The following is a 24780-nucleotide window of genomic DNA, read 5'->3' as shown; positions in this document are numbered from 1 at the left end:
TCAAATAAGTTCTAAAAGTTCAAAAGTGCAAAGTTAGTTTTAATGAGAGCAAATTCCAAAATGTTCAATTAAGTTTGCTCCATATTTTAATCTGGGAAGCTTTATGGCCTCATCTGAAATCAGAGGAGACAAGAGCTCCACCTCATTTCCAGTCACAATTGAAATGAGGAGAGCAACTGCCTAAATGGCATACTTGCAATATCTGGAGTCAGATTAAAATTAATTGTGCTCATTACCAAAATATTAGATGGCCAAATTTTAAACCAACCAGAACACTGTTTTGAAGGCAAATTTGTAGACCGGCGTGGATGACTCTAGTGTTCTAAGTAAGAACCACAGGAGTTACAAATCTAACCAGTTCCTCTCTACTACCACTCTCCCCCGTCTAGCAGAATTAGTCCTTAACCTTAATAATTTCTCCTTTGGCTCTTCCCACTTCCTCCAAACTAAAGGTGTAGCCATGGGCACCCGTATGGATCCCAGCTATGCCTGCTTTTTCGCTGGCTTTGTGATACGATCCATGTTCCAAGACTATACTGGTATATGTCCCCCACTGTTCCTTTGCTACAGCGACGACTGCATTGGCTTCCCGCATGCGTGCTGAGCTTGTTGACTTCATTAACTTTGCCTCCAACTTTCACCCTGCCCTCAAATTAACCTGATCCATTTCTGACACCTCCCTCCCCTTTCTTGATCTTTCTGTCTCAATCTATGGAGACAACTTATCTACTGACGTCTACTATAGTCTATGGACTCTCTCAGCTACCTGGACTATTCCCTTTCCCACCCTATCTCTTGCAAAAATGCCATCCCCTTCTCGCAATTCCTCCATCTCCACTGTATCTGCTCTTGAGATGAGGTTTTTCATTCCAGGATGAAGGAGATGTCTTCCTTTTTTAAAGAAAGGGGCTTCCCTTCCTCCACCATCAACTCTGCTCTCAAACGCATCTCTTCCATTTCACGCACATCTGCTCTCATCCCATCCTTCCGCCACCCCACTAGGGATAGGGTTCCCCATGTCCTCACCTACCACCCCACCAGCCTCCGGGTCCAACATATAATTCTCCATAACTTCCGCCACCTCCAACAGGATCCCACCACCGAGCACCTTTCCTCCGCCCCCTTCTGCTTTCCGCAGGGATCACTCCCTACGCGACTCCCTTGTCCATTCATTTCCCCCATCCCTTCCCACTGATCTCCATCCCGGCACTTATCCTTGTGAGCGGAACAAGTGCTACACATGCCCTTACACTTCCTCCCTCATCACCATTCAGGGCCCCAGACAGTCCTTCCACTTCATCTGTGAGTTGGCTGGTATGACATACTGTGTCCGGTGCTCCTGGTGCAGCCTTCTATGTATTGTTGAGACCTGATGCCGACTGGGAGACCGTTTTGCTGAACACTTACGCTGTCCACCAGAGAAAGCAGGATCTCCCAGTGGCCATACATTTAAATTCCATGTCCCATTCCCATTCTGATAATGTTTATCCACGGCCTCCTCTACTGTCAAGATGAAGCCACACTCAGGTTGGAGGAACAACACCTTATATTCCGTCTGGGTAGCCTCCAACCTGATGGCATGAACATTGACTTCTCTAACTTCCATTAATGCCCCTCCTCCCCTTCTTACCCCATCACTTATTTATTATTTTTTTCCCTTCTCTCTCTCTTTTTCTCCCTCTGTTCCTCTCACTATAACTCCTTGCCTGCTCTCCATCTTCCTCTGGTGCTCCTCTCCCTCCTCCCCCTCCTCCCCCTCTCTTTCTCCCTAGGCTTCCTGTCCCATGATCCTCTCCCTTCTCCAGCCTTGTATCCCTTTTGCCAATCAACTTTACAGCTCTTAGCTCCATCCCTCCCCCTCCTGTCTTCTCTTACCATTTCGGATCTCCCCCTCCCACTTTCAAATCTCTTACTATCTCTTCTTTGTTAGTCTTGACGAAGGGTCTCGGCCCGAAACGTCAACTGTACCTCTTCCTATAGATGCTGCCTGGCCTGCTGCATTCCATCAGCATTTTGTGTGTGTTGCTTGAATTTCCAGCATCTGCAGATTTCCTCGTGTTTGCGGGATTACAAATGCACAGCTCAGACTAATATGCATAATACTTCTATCTGCTGACTGCTAATGTCTTAGCACTTGTAAAATATTAGAGTCTACTTGACAGTGTGTCAAAGCCTACATGAGTAAGTTTATGCAGAGTTCAACAACATAAAACAGTATAACACAGTACAGGTCCTTCAGCGCACAATGTTGTGATGACCTTTAAAGCTACTCCAAGATCATTTCTTTCATTCAAATGCTTATCCAAGAGACTCTTAAATGTCACTAACGTATCTGCCTCTACCACCACCTTTAGTGCATTCCAAGCACCTACCATTCTCTGCGTTAAAAAAAAATCTATCTCTGACATTCCTCCTATACCTTCCTTCAATCACTTTAAAATCATGCCCTCTTGTATTAGCCATTACCACTTGGGAAAAAGTTGTTAGCTGGATGCTCTATCTACGTCTCTTATCAATTTACATACGTCTACAAAGTCTCACATCCTCTCATCTCTCATACACAAGATATTAATCTGGTTAAAAACTAATTCTCAAAAACACAAAATAGTGCTTTCCATGCTACAACTTGCTATTAATGTATGTACAGTATGACCTCTCAAGCAATCGTGAAAATAACTGAGACTTAACAGGAGAGCCAATAGGGAAAGATAGGTAAAACCAGTCACTTCTGATTGCAAATTAATTGGCAATACTAAACTCCCCCCCTCCCCAAAAAACCACCCCCATCAAATCCATTAATGGGAATATTCAGGAATCATGCTGAAAGTCACCAAGATGTTTATTGGAAAACTTAAGGAACAGCAACTCAAGGTAATAGTGCAACTTGCTTCTTTCTTTGGCTTCTACCAACTCTCCTCTATTTTGCTACTGATCCGCCCATTCTGCCAACCCTTCACACACCTGCAGACAAACCCAGAGATTAAGTTTTCAGGATGAATGGTCTGGACTTCCATTTTATGCCTGACTGCAAACACTGGTTTAGCACCTGTTTGTGATGTTTCCGTTCCAAGACGTCTTTCTGTTTTCACCCTGAATCAGTTATTAAGACCACCAAATCCATGTCTCTATTAAAGAAAAATAGCTTTTTTCTTTAATAACTGTCACTTACATTGTTGAAATTGCTGTAGTAATTGACTGCATCTCAATGGGTTCTGCTTTAACCAACCACATCAAAGCTACACTACATTTACAGGTGCAAACAGCAGTAAACCATCCAGGAACACAAGGTCATTGGCAAAGCTGACCACAATCCATTGTTTGAACAGGCTACTAATGCAAACAACACATTTCACTGTACACATGACAAACCTGAATCTTTAATCTGAAGGAAATCATTTTGCCAATCTAGTCCACAACAGCAAGTACAGTAATCCAGTCCATACTAATCCCCTGCTTGTTCCCACCTCCTCCCCAACCCCAAGAAATTTATAAATTATTTTCCCTCAAGTGTTGATCCATTTGGTGGAGAAGCCCTCATTTATTCATCGATGTTACCATGGCTGGAATAATGATTCTTGGAAAGTTCATGATCTTTAATCAACTTTCATTAAAAAAGCTAATTGCTGGAAATCTTAAATCAACAGAAGATGCACCTGAAGGAACATCAATAGTGAGAAAAACAGCTCATGCTTCAGAACAATAATCTTGTTCTGAATACAAGGCATTAACCTAAAATGTTTATACAATGAATTCTGATTAATTGGGTCAGGGCAGCCACTTATTTGGGACAATTCCAAAAGAACAAAAATGAATCCAGAAAATGCCAGAATTCCCTTGTTTATTTGGGACACTACACTGCTTGATTGGGACAGGACACTGCAGCCGTAGTTTCTAACTAGTGTCAGTTGCGTGAACTTATGTGGCCATTAGACATTACAACATGCTCAGAATAAAGTTTTTAAAATGTCATCAATTTTATGTATTTATGTTATCCATTTGGGTTGATGGACGTAGATTCAAATAGCAGTGATTTTTGATCATTTTGTTTTTTATATCTTGAAGGCGGTTCATTATCTGCATGTGTCTATGCTGATTTTGTTCATTTACAGTCAATTGGCAGTGCATGCTGGATGAATGCCTCTGTCGATAATCTTAAGAACTAATACACAGCATTATGGGATGGTAGCAGAATTGGTGGTGTTCTCATTTGTTCTGAATTTCATTTAAATACATAACTTGTTACTCAGTTAAAATGGTAGTTTAGAATTTTTATAACATTTGAATTATTTCAATGAAACTTTGGCTAATTGGGAAAGCCGCTTAATTGTGCCAAAATGTACAGGTCCTGATGTGTCCCAATTAACAGGAGTCCATTTTCCCATTCTCCAATAAATGCTACATATGGAAATATCTGTCTGGATGATGTGCAAACAAAAGCTGTATCTCAGTATATTAATAATATACCATATTACCACCAATAATAAGTACATTGTTTTGGATACTGTTGATGGGGACAACCTACCAGGGACAAGTTGCAGTGGTTGTGTCTCTGGCACCGAGATAGGACCCTCAACTCAGAAGGGAAGGAGGGAAAAGAGGAGAGCAGTAGTGATAGGGGATTCATTAGTTAGGGAGACAGATAAGAGGTTCTGTGGAAGAGATCGAGAATCCTGGATGGTCTGTTGCCTCCCTGGTGCCAAGGTCCGCGATATCTCGGACTGAGTTCTTAGTATTCTCAAGAGGTAGGGGGAGCAGCCATATGTCGTGGTCCATGTAGGGACCAATGACGTGGGCAGGAAGAGTGAGGAGGTCCTGAAAGGTGAGTTTAGGGAGTTAGGCGCCAAGTTGAAGGACAGGACCTCCAGGATAGTAATCTCAGGATTGCTACCAGTGCCATGTGCAGGCCGGTTTAGAAATAGTAAGATAGCGCAGATCAACACGTGGCTGAAGACATGGTGCAGGAGGGAGGGCTTCAGATTTGTAGATAATTAGGTAGTTTTCCAGGGAAGGTGGGACCTGTTCCGGCCGGATGGTTTACATCTGAACTGGAGGGGGACAAATATTCTTGCAGGTAGGTTTGCTGGAGAGGCTCCGGTGGATTTAAACTAGGGGGGAGGGGAACCAGAGTATAGGAACAGATGCAGGGAAGAAGGAAGAAAAAGAAAATAGTAAAGTTGTTTGCACCGTTAGTGATAAACAGAGAGTAAGAGGTGGAAAATTTCTTAAATGCATTTATTTTAATGCTAGGAGCATTATAAGAAAGGTGGATGAGCTTAAAGCATGACATTATTGGTGAAACGTGGTTACAGGAGGGGTATGATTGTCAACTAAATATTCTTGGATTTAATTGTTTCAGTTGTGATAGAATCGGAGGAACAAGAGGAGGAGGTGTTGCATTGCCTGTCAGAGAAAATATTACAGAGGTGCTCTGGCAGCACAGATCAGAGGGCTCGTCTAGGAAGGCTATTTGGGTGGAATTGAGGAATGGGAAAGGTGTAGTAACACTTATGGGGGTGTATTATAGACCACCAAATGGGGAGCAAGAATTGGAGGAGCAAATTTGTAAGGAGATAGCAGATATTTATAAGTAAGCACAAGGTTGTGATTGTGGGAGATTTTACTTTTCCACATGTAGACTGGGAAGCCCATACTGTAAAAGGGCTGGATGGTTTGGAGTTTGTAAAATGTATGTAGGATAGTTTTTTGCAGCAATACATAGAGGTACCAACTAGAGAAGGGGCAGTGTTGGATCTCCAGTTGGGGAATGAGATAGGTCAGGTGATGGAGGTTTGTGTTGGGGAGCACTTCGGGTCTAGTGATCACAATGCTATTAGTTTCAATATAATTATGGAGAAGGATAGGACTGGACCCAGAGTTGAGATTTTTGATTGGAGAAAGGTTAACTTTGAGGAGATGCGGAAGGATTTAGAAGGAGTGGATTGGGACAATTTGTTTTATGGGAAGAATGTGATAGAGAAATGGAGGTCATTTAAAGGTGAAACTTTGAGAGTACAGAATCCTCATGTTCCTGTTAGGTTGAAAGGAAAGGTTAAAAGTTTGAGAGAGCCATGGTTTTCAAGGGATATTGGAAACTTGGTTCGGAAAAAAAGAGAGATCTACAATAAACATAGGCAGCATGGAGTAAATGAGGTGCTTGAGGAATATAAAGAATGTAAAAAGTATCTTAAGAAAGAAATTAGAAAAGCTAAAAGATATGAGGTTGCTTTGGCAAGTAAGGTGAAAATAAATCCAAAGGGTTTCTACCATTATACTAATAGCAAAAGGATAGTGAGGGATAAAACTGGTCCCTTAGAGAATCAGAGTGGACAGCTATGTGTGGAGCCAAAAGAAATGGGGCAGATTCTGAACAATCTTTTTTCTTCGGTATTCACTAAGGAGAAGGATATTAAATTGTGTAAGATAATGGAAACAGGTAGGGAAGTTATGGAAACTATGACGATTAAAGAAGAGGAAGTACTGGAGCTTTTAAGGAATATAAAAGTGGATAAGTCTCCGGGTCCTGACAGAATATTCCCTAGGACCTTGAGGAAAGTTAGTGTGGAAATAGCAGGGGCTCTGACAGAAATATTTCAAATGTCATTAGAAACGGGGATGGTGCCAGAGGATTGGCGTATTGCTCATGTTGCTCCATTGTTTAAAAAGGGTTCTAAGAGTAAACCTAGCAATTATCGGCCTGTGAGTTTGATGTCAGTGGTGGGTAAATTGATGGAAAGTATTCTTAGAGATGGTATATATAATTATCTGGATAGACAGGGTCTGATTAGGAACAGTCAACATGGATTTGTGCATGGAAGGTCACGTTTGACAAATCTTATTGAATTTTTTGAAGAAGTTACCAGGAAAGTTGACGAGGGTAAAGCGGTGGATGTTGTCTATATGGACTTCAGTAAGGCCTTTGACAGGGTTCCACACGGAAGGCTGGTTAGGAAGGTTCAATCGTTAGGTATTAATATTGAAGTGGTAAAACGGAGTCAGCAGTGGCTGGATGGGAGATGCCAGAGAGTGGTGGTGGATAACTGTTTGTCAGATTGGAGGCCGGTGCCTAGTGGTGTGCCTCAGGGATCTGTACTGGGTCCAATGTTGTTTGTCATATACTGTACATCAATGATCTGGATGATGGGGTGATAAATTGGATGAGTAAGTATGCAGATGATACTAAAATAGCTGGAGTTGTGGATAATGAAGTAGGTTTTCAAAGTTTGCAGAGAGATTTAGGCCAGTTAGAAGAGTGGGCTGAAAGATGGCAGATGGAGTTTAACGCTGATAAATGGTAGGGCATTGAAGAATGCAGTAGAACAGAGGGATCCAGGAATAATAGTGCACAGTTCCCTGAAGGTGGAATCTCATGTGGATAGGGTGGTGAAGAAAGCTTTTGGTCTGCTGGCCTTTATAAATCAGAGCATTCTGAGTATAGGAGTTGGGATGTAATGTTTAAATTGTACAAGGCATTGGTGAGGCCAAATGTGGAGTACCGCGTACAGTTTTGGTCACCGAATTATAGGAAAGATGTCAAGAAAATAGAAGATTTACTGGAATGTTACCTGGGTTTCATCACCTAAGTTACAGAGAAAGGTTGAACAAGTTGGGTCTTTATTCTTTGGAACGTAGAAGGTTGAGGGGGGACTTGATAGAGGTAGAGAGGGGGGACTTGATAGAGGGAGGACTAGAAGGGCCGAGATGGCTTGTTTCCGTGCTGTAATTGTTATATGGTTATATTATCCTGCTAAGTAGTTCCACCATCTTCTATTTGTATTCATGTTCTCATAGTTTGGTTAAAAGTTTCCTAAGGACAAAGGTAAATTTCATCAGTACAGATCTGAGATTTGTACTGATGATGGGGGAGAAAACATAAAATTCCATCTTCCTCAGAGCATACTTGTGCAGTTCTACACTGCCATCTTCATTTCTGTCTGGTTTGGTGCATCCTCTCACAATATACAAGAAACACAGCAAACTGTCAGGTCAGCAGAAAAAGTCATTGGCTGCAGTCTACCATCACTGCAGGACTTCTATGTGTACAGGACTGAACAGACAGGAAAAAATCACTGTGGATATTGCCTACCCAGCCAAAGCTCCCTTCTGGAAAGTACTATAGGGCCATTAAAACAAAAGCTTCTTAAAAGATTCTTCTCCCAAGCAGTTAATCTGATCAACCTTTCTCTTTAGAACACCCCCCACTTCCCACTCTCCATTTATTATCTCATTCAATGCAATGAACTGTAAACATTTTAAACCACTCTATCATGTTGTTTACATTCTAAATACATGCTGGTATTTGTGTATTTATGCACATTTTATTCCTATATCTGTACCTTAACATCTTTTATACAATCCTTTATCATTGTTGAATGTTGTTTTTTCTTGTTGCATGTCATATCAACGCAACACAGCAAATTGTTAATGCACGTGAATGTATCTGGTGAAACATATCTTTGGAAAAGCTCTATTTCCATCTTTAGTATCTTTATTTTCCCCTTTCAAGGGTTCTTTTGAAGACCTTGACCCGGAGTCACATGATGACTAGGGTTCTTTGTAGGACCCACTCTCCGGGTTTCATAACTGGCCATTGTTCAGCATGCTAACGGCTCTGCATCAGAGTTTGGTTTGGCTTTGGAAGCCCAGGATCTCAGGGCTCTGGAGGTGGGCAGATCTAAGGTCAGTGTCATGGCAGGAGACGTGTGTCGTTGGGGGAGTCAGAATTCTGCAGCAGTGTGCCCAGAGACTCGGGATCTTTGGGCACAGAGCTTGAAAAAAATGACAAAACGGACTTTTAACATCGCAAACCAGTGAGTTGTTTGTTGTGTCTCTGTCTACAGAGGTTGTATTGAGAGCATCCTGAGCAGCTGCATCACGGCCTGGTTTGGAAATTGCACCATCTCAGATTGCAAGACCCTGCAGCGGATAGTGAGGTCAGCTGAGAAAATCATCGGGGTCTCTCTTCCCACCATTACAGACATTTACACCACACGCTGCATCCGCAAAGCAAACAGCATTATGAAGGACCCCACGCACCCCTCATATAAATTCTTCTCCCTCCTGCCATCTGGAAAAAGGCATCAAAGCATTCGGGCTCTCACAACCAGACTATGTAACAGTTTCTCCCCCCACGCCATCAGACTCCTCAATACCTAGAGCCTGGACTGACACCAACCTACTGTATCCTCTACTGTGCCTACTGTCTTGTTTATTATTTATTGTAGTGCCTGCACTGTTTTGTGCACTTTATGCAGTCCTGGATAGGTCTGTAGTCTAGTGTGGTTTTTGTGTTTTTTCTTACGTAGTTCAGTGTAGTTTTTAGTACAGGTTTCCCCCGCCATCCGAAGGTAGAGCATTCCTTATGAAACAGTTTGTAAGCCGAAATGTCGTAAAGCGAAGAAGCAATTACCATTTATTTATATGGGAAAATTTTGTGAGCGTTCGCAGACCAAAAATAACCTACCAAATCATGCCAAATAACACATAAAACCTAAAATAACAGTAACATATAGTAAAAGCAGGAATGATATGATAAATACACAGCCTATATAAAGTAGAAATACTTCTCTACAACGATTGCCTGCACAGATCTCCGTAGCGAAAATCTCACGCAAGCGCTCTCGGCAGAAAATCTCACGCAAGTGCTCTTGGCAGAAAATCTTACGCAAGCGCTGTTGGCATAAACGCCCTCTCCAGTAACCTTTAAACTATGAAGCTGCCAAATCTACCAAATAACATGTAAAAATACACAGCCTATATAAAGTAGAAATAATGTATGTACAATGTAGTATCACTTACCGGAATTGGGAAAAGAGTGCTGAGCGATGATGGTGTGTTAGACTGAGTCGTCGCAAGCTAGGTGGTGCAGTGGCCCCCACCCTCCGGGCCGCCGATCCAATAGGTTGCAGCAAAGAACGCAGCGGTAGCCGGGAGACACACAGCACATCGTTAAGAAAAAAGCCAAAATAAACATGCTAATTAATTAGGTGCTGCCCGGCACGTAAATGTTGGCACAGATCAGAGGCGATTGCCGATTGCATCGCCTCTGATCTGGGCCGACAATTACTTGCTAGGCAGCACCTACTTAATTAGCAAGTTTATTTTGGCTTTTTTCTTAAAGATGTGCTGTATGCCTCCAGGCTACCGCTGCGTTCTTCGTGAATCGGTACAGTATCTGTCCGGTGGTGGGACACGGGGGTGTCATCTCATCATCGATCAGGACAGGCAGCTCATCTTCTCCTATGACTGCCCGCCTCGATGTCGAAGGTCGAGGTTCGTCATCTGCTGTGGCTGATGTGGAAGGCTTGCTTGACTGCTGAGCCTCGCGCATTTTTCTAACATACAGTTGTTTGTAAGCACTCAAACCATCCTGCAAATATCCCCTAAACTGACGTACCCTTTCAAAATTAAAGTCGTATTTTATCATTGCAGCCAAAATCTCACGCGGTTGCTTCACTTTCTGCATTCGGTTTCGATTGTTATCCTTTCCTCTTCCAATTGCATCAGCTCTTCATCTATCAGTTCTTGGTCATGGAATGCCAAAACCTCTTCAACATCATCTTCACCAACTTCCACAAGCCAAACTCACTTTGTCCTTGCTTCGTTCACCACGATCGAAACGTTTAATTATGTCTAGTTTTACGCTAAGTGTAACACCCTTACTCTTTCAGGCTTTTCCAACACCTTAGAACTCATCTTGCTAACGGCTGTTCAATGCAACATGCTTAAGCAATGCCATTCCGAATCCGGGGCAGATCAGCTGCTCGGGGCGCACGCTGCCTCTTATCGCGCGCTGTCTTTCTTTGTGACAGTGAAAACACCTTCTGAAAGCGAAAACAGGGTACTAATGTAGGTCTTTTGCTGCTGGGGGTGGGGGGGTGTATTGTTGCTTGCTGCCACTTACGCGTGGGAGGGAGGAGAGCTGGAGGGACTTTGGGGTTCTAACATTTAACTGTCATTCATTCTTTGGGGCACTCCTCTGTTTTCATGGATGGTTGCAAAGAAAAAGCATTTCGGCATGTATATCGTATACATTTCTCTGACATTAAATGTACCTTTGAAATCTTGGAATGAAGTTGATCCTTGACATATTACAAAATCAAAATGAACAAGGGGTTTAATGGGGTGGAGTTTGTTAGGTATGTTCAGGAAGGTTTCCTGACATTATGTGGATAAGCCTACAAGAGGACAGGTTGTACTTGATCTGGTATTGGTCAAGTGTCAGGTCTCAGGTCTCTCAGAGAGAGAAAGCATTTTGGAGATAGTGATCACAATTCTATCTCCTTTACCATAGCATTGGAGTGGGATAGGAGCAGACAAGTTAGTAAAACTCTTAATTAGATTAAGGGGAAATATGAAGCTTTCAGGCAGGAACTTAGAAGTATAAATTGGGAGCAGATGTACTCAGGAAAATGTTCGGCAGAAACGTGGCAAATGCCCAGGGAATACTGGACATTTCTGTTCTGCATTGGTATGTTCCAATGAGATAGGGAAAGGATGGTAGGGTATAGGAACCATGATGTACAAAGGCTGTTGAGAGTTTAGTCAAGAAGAAAAGCTTACAAAAGGTTCAAAAACTAGGTAATGATAAAGATCTAGAAAATTATAAGGCGAGCAGAAGGGAGCTTAAGAATGAAATTAGGACAGCCAGAAGGGGCCATGAGAAGGCCTTGGTGGACAGGATTAAGGAAAACCCCAAAGGCATTCTACAAGTATGTGAAGAGCAAGAGGATAAGACATGAGAGAATAGGATCAATCAAGTATGACAGTGGAAAAGTGTGCATGGAACTGGAGGAGATAGCAGAGATACTTAATGAATACTTTGCTTCAGTATTCACTACGGAAAAGGACTTTGATGATTGTAGGAATGACTTACAGCAGACTGGAAAGCTTGAGCACGTAATTAAGAAAGAGCTTTTGGAAAGCATCAAGTTGGATCAGTCACCAGGACTGGACGAGATATACTCCAGGTTACTGTAGAAGGTGAGGGAGGAGACTGCTGAGCCTCTGGCGATCATCTCTGCATCATCAATGGGGACGGGAGAGGTTCTGGAGGATTGGAGGGTTGTAGATGTTGTTCCCTTATTCAAGAAAGGGAGTCTTACTTCAATGGTTGGTAAGTTGATGGAGAAGATCCTGAGAGGCAGGATTTATGGGCATTTGGAGAGGCATAATATGATCAGGAATAGTCAGCAAGGCATTGTCAAAGGCAGGTCATGCCTTACAAGCCTGATTGTATTTTTTGAGGATGTGACTAAATACATTGATGAAGGACGAGCAGTAGACGTAGTGTATATGAATTTCAGCAAGGCATTTGATAAGGTACCCCATGCAAGGCTTATTGAGAAAGTAAGGAGGCATGGGATGTAAGGGGTCCTTGCTCTGTGGATTCAGAATTGGCTTGCCCACAGAAGGCAAAGAGTGGTTGTAGATGGGTCATATTCTGCATGGAGATCAGTCACCAGTGGTGTGCCTCAGGAATCTGGTCTGGGACCCCTTCTCTTCATGATTTTTATAAATGACCTGGATGAGGAAGTGGAGGAATAGGTTCGTAAATTTGCTGATGACACAAAGGTTGGGGTGTTGCGGATAGTGTGAAGGGCTGTCAGAGGTTACAGCAGGTCATTGATTGGAGGCAAAACTGGGCTGAGAAGTGGCAGATGGAGCTCAACCCAGATAGGTGTGAGGTGGTTCATTTTGGTAGGTCAAATATGATGGCAGAATATAGTATTAATGGTAAGACTCTTGGCAGTGTGGAGGATCAGAGGGATCTTGGGGTCCGAGTCCATAGGACAGTCAAAGCTACTGTGCAGGTTGACTGTGTGGTTAAGAAGGCACACTGTGTATTGACGTTCATCAACCGTAGGATTGAGTTCAAGAGCAGAGAGGTAATGTTACAGCTGTATAAGACCCTAGTCAGACCCCACTTGGAGTACTGTGCTTAGCTCTGGTCACTTCACTAAATGAAGTATGTGGAAAATATAAAAGGGGTGCAGAGGAGATTTACAAGGATGTTGCCTGGATTGGGGAGTATGCCTTATGAGAATCGTTTGAGTGAACTCGGCCTTTTCTTCTTGGAACGACGGAGGATGAAAGGTGACTTGACAGAGGTGTACAAGATGATGAGATGCATTGATCCTGTTGATAGTCAGAGGCTTTTTCACAGGGCTGTAAAGGCTAACATAAGAGGACACAGTTTTAAGGTGCTCGGAAGTAGGTACAGAGGAGATGTCTGGGGTAAGTTGTTTTTTTTTTACACAGAAAGTGGTGAGTGTGTGGAATGGGTTGCCGGCGACACTGGTGGAGGCAGATACAATGGGGTCTTTTAAGAGACTCTTGGATAGGTACATGGAGCTTAGAAAAACAGAGGACTATGGGTAACCCTAGGTAATTTCTAAGGTAAGATGTTCGGCAGAGCATTGTGGGCCGAAGGGCCTGTATTGTGCTGCAGGTTTTCTATGTTTCTAACTACATGATGCAACACTAAGACAAAGCACAATGGTTTAAAATTGAGCACACCATCTCTCTTTACACCAAGTCAATGACCCAGAAATAACATTGTATAAACAAGGTTTTACCTATGGTATCTGCTTTGCTGAAGTGACGAGTTACCACATTGTCCATGTTGTTATTCTCACATAACTTTAATTCCAAGAGGTAAACCTCTACCTTACAATTCTTCACAAACATCCCATGTTCAACAACCTGCGGACGGAATATCACAGCATTAGAACGTACAAGGCTAGAAGATCACTGGAAAAAAATAAGGACTACACATATTTTGCATGAAATAAACCTTTTTTTTAAACTTATAAAAAACCAAATCAACAGACACAAAATGCTGGAGGAACTCAGCCAGTGAGGCAGTATCTCTGGAAGTGGATAAAGTTGATATTTCAGGCCGAGACCCTTCAGCAGGAGATAGGTTCTGAAATTGGTTGGCAGAAGGCACTTTTCAACAAACATATTTCTAGATTAAGTCAAGTCATGAACAAAACCGAAGTATTTGCACACCAACTTTTGAAATGCTGCATTCTAGTATGGTGGCTAACTGAATTTAATTTTTTTACTCCATTTACACATTCAACAGCCAAGTTCAGATGATAATTATGCACATTCTTTCTTTGTAAGAAGTGAACCTCATATGGTCTCAAATATTCTGTAATTAAGGAAACAAAGTATCTCATTCATAATCTAGCTATTTTAGCTGCTCGGTATTTCTCTAACACAGAACAGTAATTCTTTTAAATCAATAAATAATTGATGGAGAGGGCTTGTAAGTCACATTGAACAGCAAAGCAGAGAACATTTGCCGGAAACAAAATGTCAACTTAATGGTGCAATATCTATCGCACATGCTATCTTAAATCTGGTTGTACTTAGGGATCCTCTTGGAAAGGGTGATCACAGTATGATTGAGTTTCTCATACAAATGGGGGATGCAATAGTTCATTCTAAAACTAGAGTATTATGCCTAAATAATGGAGACTACAATGGGATGAGGGAGGATTTGGCTAACGTAGACTGGGAACACAGGCTATATGGGGGAACGGTTGAGGAACAGTGGAAGACTTTCAAAGAGATTTTTCAATGGTGTTCAACAAAAGATATTCCAGTTAAAAGCAAGGACAGGAAGGGTGGGGAGAACCAACCTTAGATAACTAAAGAAATAAAAGAAGGCATCAAACTGAAAGCTCATGCATACAAAGTCGCCATGAACAGTGGGAAACTGGAAGATTCGGAAAACTTTTATAAAGACAACAAAGAACCACTAAGCAAGCAATAAAGAAAGAGGAGCTAGATTATGAAAATAAACTAGCCCTAAATATAAAAAAAGATAGTAAAAGATTTTATAATTATATAAAGAAGAAAAGGGTGGCTAAAGTGAAAGTAGATCCTTGGAGGACGAGAAAGGGGAATTGATATTGGGTAACGAGGAAATGGCAGAAGCTTTGAATGACTATTTTGTGTCAGTCTTCACAGTGGTGGACATGTCTAACAAGCCAAAGAGAAATGTTATGTATGCGATGGGAGGTGAGGACCTTGATACAATATCTATCACTAAAGAGGCAGTGTTAAGCAAACTTATGGGCCTGAAGATAGATAAGACCCATGGCTCTAATGGAATGAATCCCAGGGTACTGAAAAGAATGGCAGAAGTTACAGTAGAGGCTTTGGTGATGATTTACCAAAATTCTCGGGACTCTGGGCAAGTCCCAGCAGATTGGAAGGCAGCGAATGTCACGCCACTGATCAAAAGGCAGGAAACTACAGTGTAGGTCAGTTAGTTTAACATCTGTAGTTGGGAAAATGCTTGAAGCCATCATTAAAAAAGAAATAGTGAGGTACCTGGAGAAATGGATCCATCAGCAGATGCAGCATGAATTCAGCAAAGGCAGGTCCTGTCTGACGAAATTACTGGAATTCTTTGAGAATATAGCAAGCACAGTGATAGAGGGGAACAGATGGATGTCATTTACTTGGATTTCCAGGAGTTCAATAAGGTGCCGCATAAAAGGTTTATCCATAAATAAGGACATACAGAGTTGTGGGTGATGTATCAGCACAGATTGAACTAATGTTAACTAATAGAAAGCAGAGATTTGGGACATGTGGGTGTTACTCTGGTTGGCAATTAATGGTGAGTGGTGTGCTGCAGGCATTGGAGCTGGGCTCGCAACTGTTCACGATATACATTAACGATCTGGAAGAGGGGAACAAGTGTAGTGTATCTAGGTTTGCTGATACTAAATTAAGTGGAAAAGCAAAGTGTGCAAAACATACGGAAAGCTGCAGAGGGATACAAGCAACACACATCAAAGTCGCTGGTGAACGCAGCAGGCCAGGCAGCATCTCTAGGAAGAGGTACAGTCGACGTTTCAGGCAGAGACTCTTCATCAGGACTAACTGAAGGAAGAGTTAGTAAGAGATTTGAAAGTGGGAGGGGGAGGGGGAGATCTGAAATGATAGGAGAAGACAGGAGGGGGAGGGATGGAGCCAAGAGCTGGACAGGTGATTGGCAAAGGGGATACGAGAGGATCATGGGACAGAAGGCCTAGGGAGAAAGACAAGGGGGGGGGGGAACCCAGAGGATGGGCAAGGGGTATAGTCAGAGGGACAGAGGGAGAAAAAGGAGAGTGAGAGAAAGAATGTGTGTATAAAAATAAATAACAGATGGGGTACGAGGGGGAGGTGGGGCATTAGCAGAAGTTAGAGAAGTCGATGTTCATGCCATCAGGTTGGAGGCTACCCAGATGGAATATAAGATGTTTTTCCTCCAACCTGAGTGTGGCTTCATCTTTACAGTAGAGGAGGCCATGGATAGACATGTCAGAATGGGAATGGGATGTGGAATTAAAATGTGTGGCCACTGGGAGATCCTGCTTTCTCTGGCGGACAGAGCGTAGGTGTTCAGCAAAGCGGTCTCCCAGTCTGCGTCGGGTCTCGCCAATATATAGAAGGCCACATCGGGAGCACCGGACGCAGTATATCACCCCAGCCGACTCACAGGTGAAGTGTCGCCTCACCTGGAAGGACTGTTTGGTGCCCTGAATGGTGGTAAAGGAGGAAGTGTAAGGGCATGTGTAGCACTTGTTCCGCTTACAAGGGTAAGTGCCAGGAGGGAGATCAGTGGGGAGGGATGGGATACAGATAGTTTAAGTGAGTGGCCAAGGGTCTGGCAGACAGGAGTACAATTTTGGTAAATGCCAGGTTGTCCACTTCAGAAGGAAAAATGAAAGAGCATATTATTTAAATGGTGAAAAAATGTAGTATGCTGCTGTGTAGAGGGACTTGGAAGTGCTTGTGCATGAATCACAAAAGGTTGGTTTGCAGGTGCAGCAGGCTATCAAAAAGGCAAATAGAATGTTGGCCTTCATGGGAAGTTATGCTGCAACTGTACAGGGTATTGGTGAGACCGCACCTGGAGTACTGTTTACAGTTCTTGACTCCTTCCTTGAGGAAGGATATACTGGTTTTGCAGGCGGTGTACAGGAGGTTCACCAGGTTGATTCCAGAGATGAGGGGGTTAGACTATGAGGAGAGGTTGAGTCGCTTGGGACTGTACTCGCCGGAAATTCAGAAGAATCAGAAGAGATCTTATAGAAACATAAAATTATGAAAGGGATGGATAACATAGAGGCAGGAAAGTTGTTTCCACTGATAGGTGAAACTAGAACTAGAGGGCATAGCCTCAAAATTCGGGGGAGTAAATTTAGGACAGATGAGGAGGAACTACTTTTCCCAGAGAGTAGTGAATCTGTAGAATTCTCTGCCCAGTGAAGCAGTGGAGGCTACCTCAGTAAATATATTTAAGACAAGGTTGGATTGACTTTTGCATAGAAGAGGAATTAAGGATTATGGGGAAAAGGCAGGTAGGTGGAGATGAGTCCATAACGAGATTAGCCATGATCTTATCGAATGGTGGAGCAGGCTTGAAAAGCCAGATGGCTTACTCCCGCTCCTATTTTTTATGTTTCTTGTGTTTTAAAATAAGAAATGAACATCATTTTTATCCCCCATCATTCAATCCTGGAACGTTTTGAAATATTTACAGAGGAAATGTAGTCTATGCATTCATAACCAAAATGTCTCCAGATTTCTGTGTTTAACATATGGATTTGGGGTTGGCACAATACGCACTAATTTAAAAATAGCCAAAGACTACTCTCACCGCACACACTGTTTCTGGATATCTACTTAAATCTCATCAACAATTTGCCATCTCTTCCATGTTACACAAATTAACTTTACCGAAGTCAAACACCTTCATTCTGTGTGACTGTGACAAAGGTAATTTTAGCACTCTTCACCCTCTATATGATTGCCTTGTATATCGACCTACCTTGTGCACCATTGGGACATTGGGACTGCATTTACATGGCTCTTACTAGATAAGCCACAACCAGGGAACCTGCAATACCCTCCTCTAATCCTCTCCTACAATTACTTTTGACGTTCCCCAGAACCTATTCTAAGCATGTTATCTACATACCACACTTTGGAAACTATCTGAAAACACTGATTTCAATACAAACGTAGAGTTTGATATTGACACATGACCAATACAATACTTAATATTGGATGAATACAAATTTACTTAAACTAAGTACTCAAAAAAGGCTAGCGTATGAGGAGTGTTTGATGGTTCTCGGCCTGTACTTGCTGGAGTTTAGAAGAATAAGGGTGAATCTCATTGAAATGAGGAGAGGGTGTGTCTTACAGTCTAATCTAGAACCACAGAACACAGCCTCAGAAAAGAAAAACGTCACTTTAGAACAGAGATGAGGAGGAATTTCGTTAGTCAGAGGGTGATGAATTTGTGGAGTTCATTGCCACAGGTGGTTGTGGAGGCCAAGTTATTGAGTATAACTAAAACAGAGGTCGATAGGTTCTTGGTTAGTCAGGGTGTCAAAGGTTACAGAGAGAAGGCAGGAGAATGTGGTGAGAGGATTAATATATCAGCTATGATAGAATGGCAGAGCAGCCTCAACGGACCAAATGGCTGAATTTTGCTCCCATGTCTAATGGTCTAAAAGCAAAATCTTTCTATTGCTTTGGCTATGAACCACATTTTCTAACCACTTCTCTGATTGGCAGTTATCTGAGACAGAAACTGAGGTATAAAACAAAACAATTAATGACAAAGGTATTTTAAAAACTAAGTTTCAGGCCACATATCCATTTTTATAAATTTGTTCAATTCTACCCAACTTATATCACCTGCTACTGAAACCTCCACCTACATTTGTTTTTATTACAGGCTCAACCTTTTCAACCGATTCACGCTAACGTCTCTTGCTCTAGCCTCTAAACTAGATTAATTTTATCTCTGCCGTTTCTACCCTGACTCCAATGCCAACTTTCTTATCATCCTGTGCAAGCTATTTAAGTCTAGCTTTTAGATAAGCACAGGGAGCCAATTTTCATTTCATTGATCTTATGACTCTTCACCAGGACTCCTAAAAACAGAATGAAGTTTGTTAAGCTGCAGGAAGGATCAAGTGTGGGGAATGTCAATGCTGTGTTTATAAAAAAACGGGAATGAATGAAGCTTATCCTGTAACTGAGGGAATTTGAACAAATACAGAACAAAAGTATAGACAAAAGAAAAATAGTACTTTAAACTTCTGTCAACCAGAAGCAAAGCAGTATTTTAAAGATAATCTGCACTTCTATAGAAAATACTTTTTAAAAAAACTTTCACTGCTAAATCAATTATATTTACTATTTTCAAGTGCACCTACAGTATTTTAAATGCTTTAGTATGAGAACCTCTTGATGGTTATTCATTTCTTAACTTCTTCCAAAAAATCAGTTTGAAGTCTTCAGTATTATAATGAAATGTTTTACATAAGGTCAATACTGAGAGGATGCTTTTTTCAAGAGTGGAGGTGACTGAGAAGTGTTGAAGCGTTGTCCAAAAGGAAACTTCCTTTGTTTCTAAATGAGGAATAATGCTGGTACTGTATAAGAAAAATTGTTTAATTCCCACTGCAAAAAATCCAAAAGCAGCAATCAAAATAGTAATCTTAAATTAAAAATGTTATTAATTACTCTGAAATTGAGAGAGAGATCAACTGGTCAGTCAATTTATCACGTAATGTATATTATGTACTTAAGAGCAGTGGTCATATTTTGACTACCATAAAGTGACAAGCTTTAATCAGCCACTCCCAAGAAAGTCATACCTAGGAATAAGTGCAAAATCAGAGGTTAGAAACATGTAACATACCCAAATAGTATTTGGCACACACTTGCACAACATAAGCCAATAAATTTTAAGGATGCAGCTTTGGAATTCAAACCCTCCAAATTTATTTTTCCACATTGATAAAAAAACAAAGTAGCTACCAAAAAAAATAGCAGGGTGGAAGCTACTACACTTGTTTGTGTCTGTGCAAACCTAATAGTAGAAAGAAAACAAAAGTGTAAGTTAACCAGACTTTTGTCTCTACTAAATTCACTGAAGTCATTTTCCTAACTTTGGATTCCAAAATTTAAACATTTCTCCATTCAATACAGCTAACAGTTCATACAAAATGCTTAGTATAACCACCAATCTCATAATCTTACAAAAATATTTCTACAGCTTTGAAGTCCATCGTGGAAAACAAATTAACACAAGATAATTTTAATGAAATTGGTTTTCTGAGAATCAGACCAGTACCATTAAAGATGAAAATGCCCATTTTCATTCTGAAAAATTACAAACAAAAAAGCAGATGCTAGAAGTCTGAAATAAATGTAGAAGTGTTGAAAAGTCTAAATCAGTAAGAGTCTCTGAAGAAGATGACACCCAATGAGACACAGTGACATTTCGCAGACAACTAACAAAACAAATCTACTAAGTAACACACATCAAAGTTGCTGGTGAACGCAGCAGGCCAGGCAGCATCTCTAGGAAGAGGTGCAGTCGACGTTTCCGTAGCTGTGGACTTATTTTTGGAGACTCTGTGGTTCATATTCTGCAGATTGATTGTTTGTACAATTTGTTCTTTCTTTTTCGCACAATGGATGTTTGACTTCGTGGTGTGGGATTTTTTGAGAATTCTATTGTGTTTCTTTGTTTTGTAGCTACTTGAAAGATGATGAATCTCAAGGTTGTATATGGTGTACATACTTTGATAATAAACGTACTGTGAGCTTTGAGGAGTGAAAAATTGTTTCAGGTTAAAACTGGAAAACAAGGAAGTTAATTTTCAGTTGCAGTTTTGATATATTAATTCCATTTCTCTTTCTACAAATGAAAGATAGCCTGCATTCCAGTATTTGCCATTTTTGTTGCACCATTTAAAAATGCCACAAAGCAGGGAAGGTAATGCATGGATTTCCTGGGTATGAAAAACTATGTGCAGAAAATATTAGCTTCAGTTTAAATGGTTGCTATGTTCCCAATATATATACAAAAAATTGTGTACCGATATTAGTAGTGGACTACCAATTAAGATCCTGAGAGATTGAATCCTGGCATTTTCAGAATAATTTGAAAATCTGTGACTGTTATAAAATAAAACTAGTTTCCTGTTCGAGTAAATGTGACCCAGTCTTATTCAACAAAAATAATACGTAATGTACAAGCTGGTATAGAAAGACCTCAGAACAACCATGGAAATGAATTGCAGCCTCGCCAGCATTTTAAGAGATGAACAGTTTAGCTTTCCTTGAACGAATTTTGCTTCTAAACATTAGCTTGCTGTCTGCTTTCTACTTTACAATATAAATGAACATCATAATGAACTCAAAATTAACTGTGTAAAATGAAGTACAAATATTCAAATAACTCAAAATTCATTTTAATATAGTCTTACCTTTCGTACAATGGGTTCCTGACCCTCAATGCAACCGTACCAAGTGACCAACTTGTTCCAAGCTTCAGTGGGAACTAAGACATAATCTAATTCATCAATCAAATGTTCCTTCAGGACCTGAGATTCTACTTCTGCACAAAAGATTAATAAGAGACTACAATTTAAGATATTGCAACATTAGAAACTCAAATTACAGTTCAAAGTTTAAATAAATATGAACACATAAATATCAGTTAACACAGTTAAAGAGCATCTTGAATGCAGCTTTACATCAGCCTCTTGAATCATTGTGGATAACTTCACTCACCCAAACAGTGAACTGATTACGTAAACTATAGATTCACTTTCAGGGACTTCACAAATCTTGTTGTCAATGATTACTTATTATTATTTTTTTTTATCTTTTTGTGTTTGCACAATGCAGATTGGTTGTTTGACAATATTTGCTGTGTACAGTTTCTCACTGATTCTCATCGATTCCCGAAGGAGGGAGGAGAAGATGGTGGCGCGACACAGCGTGCGCGGCCGCTCCGAATGAATATCGTATGTGTAACTAGGGGGCCGTGCACAATCCGGATTTGATGGAGACAGCCGTGGGAAGCATGGAGGAACACTTGGAGTAACTTCTGAAATGCCTGCTTCACTGCCGCTGCTACTGTGCGATCCAGAATCTCTGGAGACGAAGACCCCAAATCCTCGGCTTTGCCTATTGCCGGGGCCGGGGTCGAAGCGCTTGGCAGAGATTGTGCTCAGTGCTCGGAGAGTTGGTCAGAGGCCTGGAGTTTTCGGACGGACTCGGAGTCAGACTGTGGTCGGATGCTTCCAGTATGCTGCATCGGCAAGTTGGCGGCACTAGAGGTTTACCGTCTGCGTGAGATGATGGGACTTCCAAGAGACTTTGAGACCTTTACCGTGCCATGGTCTGTTCTTATCAAATTACAGTATTGCTTTGCACTGTTGTAACTATATGTTATAATTATGTGGTTTTTGTTAGTTTTTAAGTCGTTTTGTCACGTGTTTTCGTGATATCATTCTGGAAGAACATTGTATCATTTCTTAATGCATGCATTACTAAATGACAATAAAAGAGGACTGCGTGTCCTTATAATCTAATCTAATTCTATTATGTTTCTTTGTATTTACTCCGAATGTCTGCAAGAAAATGAATCTCAGGGTAGTATTTGATGACATACGACATGCAAGAAAAAGTTCATGAACCTTCTGCAATTATCTGGTTTTCTGTTTTAATTACTTATAAAATGTGGTCTGATCTTCATCTGTCACAATAATAGACAAACGCTATCTGCCTGAACTAATAATACACTAGCATGTGTTTATAGTTTAATCATTCACATTCCAGGCTTAAAAAAGTATGTGAACCCTTGTATTTAATAACTGGTAGAACCTTCCTTAGCAGCAAACATTTCCTGTTTATTTTGAACTTTGAGGAACATGGACATATTTTCTCAAAGATAAGTAAACACCTGAGATCCTGCAGATGCTGAAAACCTTGGGCAAAACAAAAATTACTGGAGGTACTTTTCTGGCGGCACAGTTGTAGTCGAATCAGCAGAAGAGGCTTCATGTAGGTCCGGTGGAGAAAGATTTTTTTTTTTAAAAAGCTTTTGCGTGATTTTGGCTTTTTTCAGTGGCACACTTTAAATTCATTAGCAAGGGTAAATAAAAATAAGGTGAACCAGGTCTCTGGCACAATGGCTCTGAGGGAGGGGGCAAGAAGGGAATCCATAGCTAGAGCAGATGACCCGAGAGTCTGGGGATGCCATAGACACTCAGAATATACATTGTCTCCCACGAATCAAGGCCAGATATCTTGGATCAGGTCCATAGCATCCTACAGGGGAAAGGCAAGCAGCCAGTTGTACATATGGTACCAACGCCATAGATAGGAAAAGCAAGGAGATCCTGAACAGAGAACTTGAGGAGCTATGCAGAAAGCTGAAAAGCAGATCTCCAGGGTAGCAATCACTGGCGCGCGGATTTGGCAGATGAGTGCGTCGCTCAGAAGCCAGTCCAGGGACAGGATTTCAGATTTCTGAACCATTGGGATCGCTTCTGGGGGAAGGTATGATCTGTACCAAAGGGATGAGTTCCAGAAGGATCAATATCCTTGTGGGCAGGTTTGCAAGAACTTTTGGGGAGGGTTTAAACAAATTTGGCGGGGGGGGGGGAATCAAAGTGATAGGGCTGTTAATTTACAAACAGAGGCAATGTGCAGTAAGACTGACAGGCAGATGATAGGGCAAAATTGCAGTAAGTGGGACAAGTTGCAGTGTAAAAGGAGGACAAAATCAAAAAGGGTGACTGAAACAGGACTTAAGGTGTTATTTGTGAATGCTCAGTGTACAGAATAATGTAGATGATCTTGTAGCACAGATACTGACTGGCATGTGTGACTGCTGGGCATCACCGAATCGTGGCTGCAAGCAGATTATAGTTGGGAGCTTAACGTCCAAGGACAACAGACCTTGGTATTGAAAGGACAGGCAAGTAGACAAGCAGGCAAGTAAGGGGTGCTTTGGTCCGGTTGTTAAAAATGTATAAAATAAAATCCTTAGGAAGTGGTAACATAGGATTGGATGATGTAGAATCCTTTTGGGTAGAGTTAAAAACCACATGGATAAAAAAGACCCTGATAGGAGTCAGAACAGTGGCCAGGATGTGGATCACAAATTACAATGAGAGACAGAAAAGGCATGTCAAAAGAGCAATGTTATGATAGCTGAGGGGGATTTCAATATGCAAGTAGATTGGGAAAATCAGGTTGATGCTGGAACCCAAGAAAGAGAATTTGTAGAATGCTTATGTGCTGACTTTTTAGAGCCGTTTGTTGCTGGGCCAATTAGGGGATCAGATATTCTGAACTGGGTGTTGCAGAAAGGAACCCTAAGGAGGCAATGATCATAATGTGCCAGAATTCACTCTGTAATTTGAAAGGGGAAAACTAAAGTCAGATGTATCAGTATTTTAGGAGAATAAGAGGCATGAGAAAGGAGCTATCCAAAGTTGATTGGAAGGAGACACTAGCGTGGATGATGGTAGAGCAGCAATGTCTGGAATTTCTGGAAGCAATTCAGAAGACGCAGGATAAATACATCCCAAAGTAGTAGTAGTCTAAAGGCAGGATGATGCAACTGCACTGACAAGGGAAATCAGAGTCAACATAAAAGCTTCCAGCAAATGTGAGACCTGTACAGAAGTGACAGTTTGCACTTGAACTGGAGGAGGACTTGTACTCTAGCGGGAAGGTTTCTTCATGCTGCATGGGTGAAGTTTATAGCAGACTTACAGGGGAACGGGAATCAGAGTGCCAGAAGAGATAGTGGAGAGGTTGTGGAGACAGCTGTTAAGACCTCAAAGTCAGGAATCAAAAGTTTAAGCATGGTGCAACTAATGTTCTGAGCTGTGTAAATTTCAATGCAGGAGGTATTGTTGGAAAGGCAGATAGACTCAGGGC

General features: G+C 41.4%; 1 protein-coding gene across 2 annotated transcripts in view; it reads right to left on the bottom strand.

The window, feature by feature from the left end:
- Nucleotides 1-24780, bottom strand: part of usp4 (ubiquitin specific peptidase 4 (proto-oncogene)) — a 117680-nt gene that overhangs the window by 70637 nt on the left and 22263 nt on the right. For both annotated transcript variants that reach the window (XM_072280772.1, XM_072280773.1), the window contains exons 3-4: nucleotides 21306-21436; nucleotides 13575-13701 (exon numbers count right to left, since the gene is read on the bottom strand). In XM_072280772.1, the coding sequence (XP_072136873.1) occupies nucleotides 13575-13701; nucleotides 21306-21436 (258 nt within the window). The remainder of the gene's footprint in view (nucleotides 1-13574; nucleotides 13702-21305; nucleotides 21437-24780) is intronic.

The sequence above is a fragment of the Mobula birostris genome, chromosome 16, assembly GCF_030028105.1.
Source record: "Mobula birostris isolate sMobBir1 chromosome 16, sMobBir1.hap1, whole genome shotgun sequence".
NCBI classification, from domain to species: domain Eukaryota; kingdom Metazoa; phylum Chordata; class Chondrichthyes; order Myliobatiformes; family Myliobatidae; genus Mobula; species Mobula birostris.
This window is presented reverse-complemented; position numbering and strand designations above follow the sequence as displayed.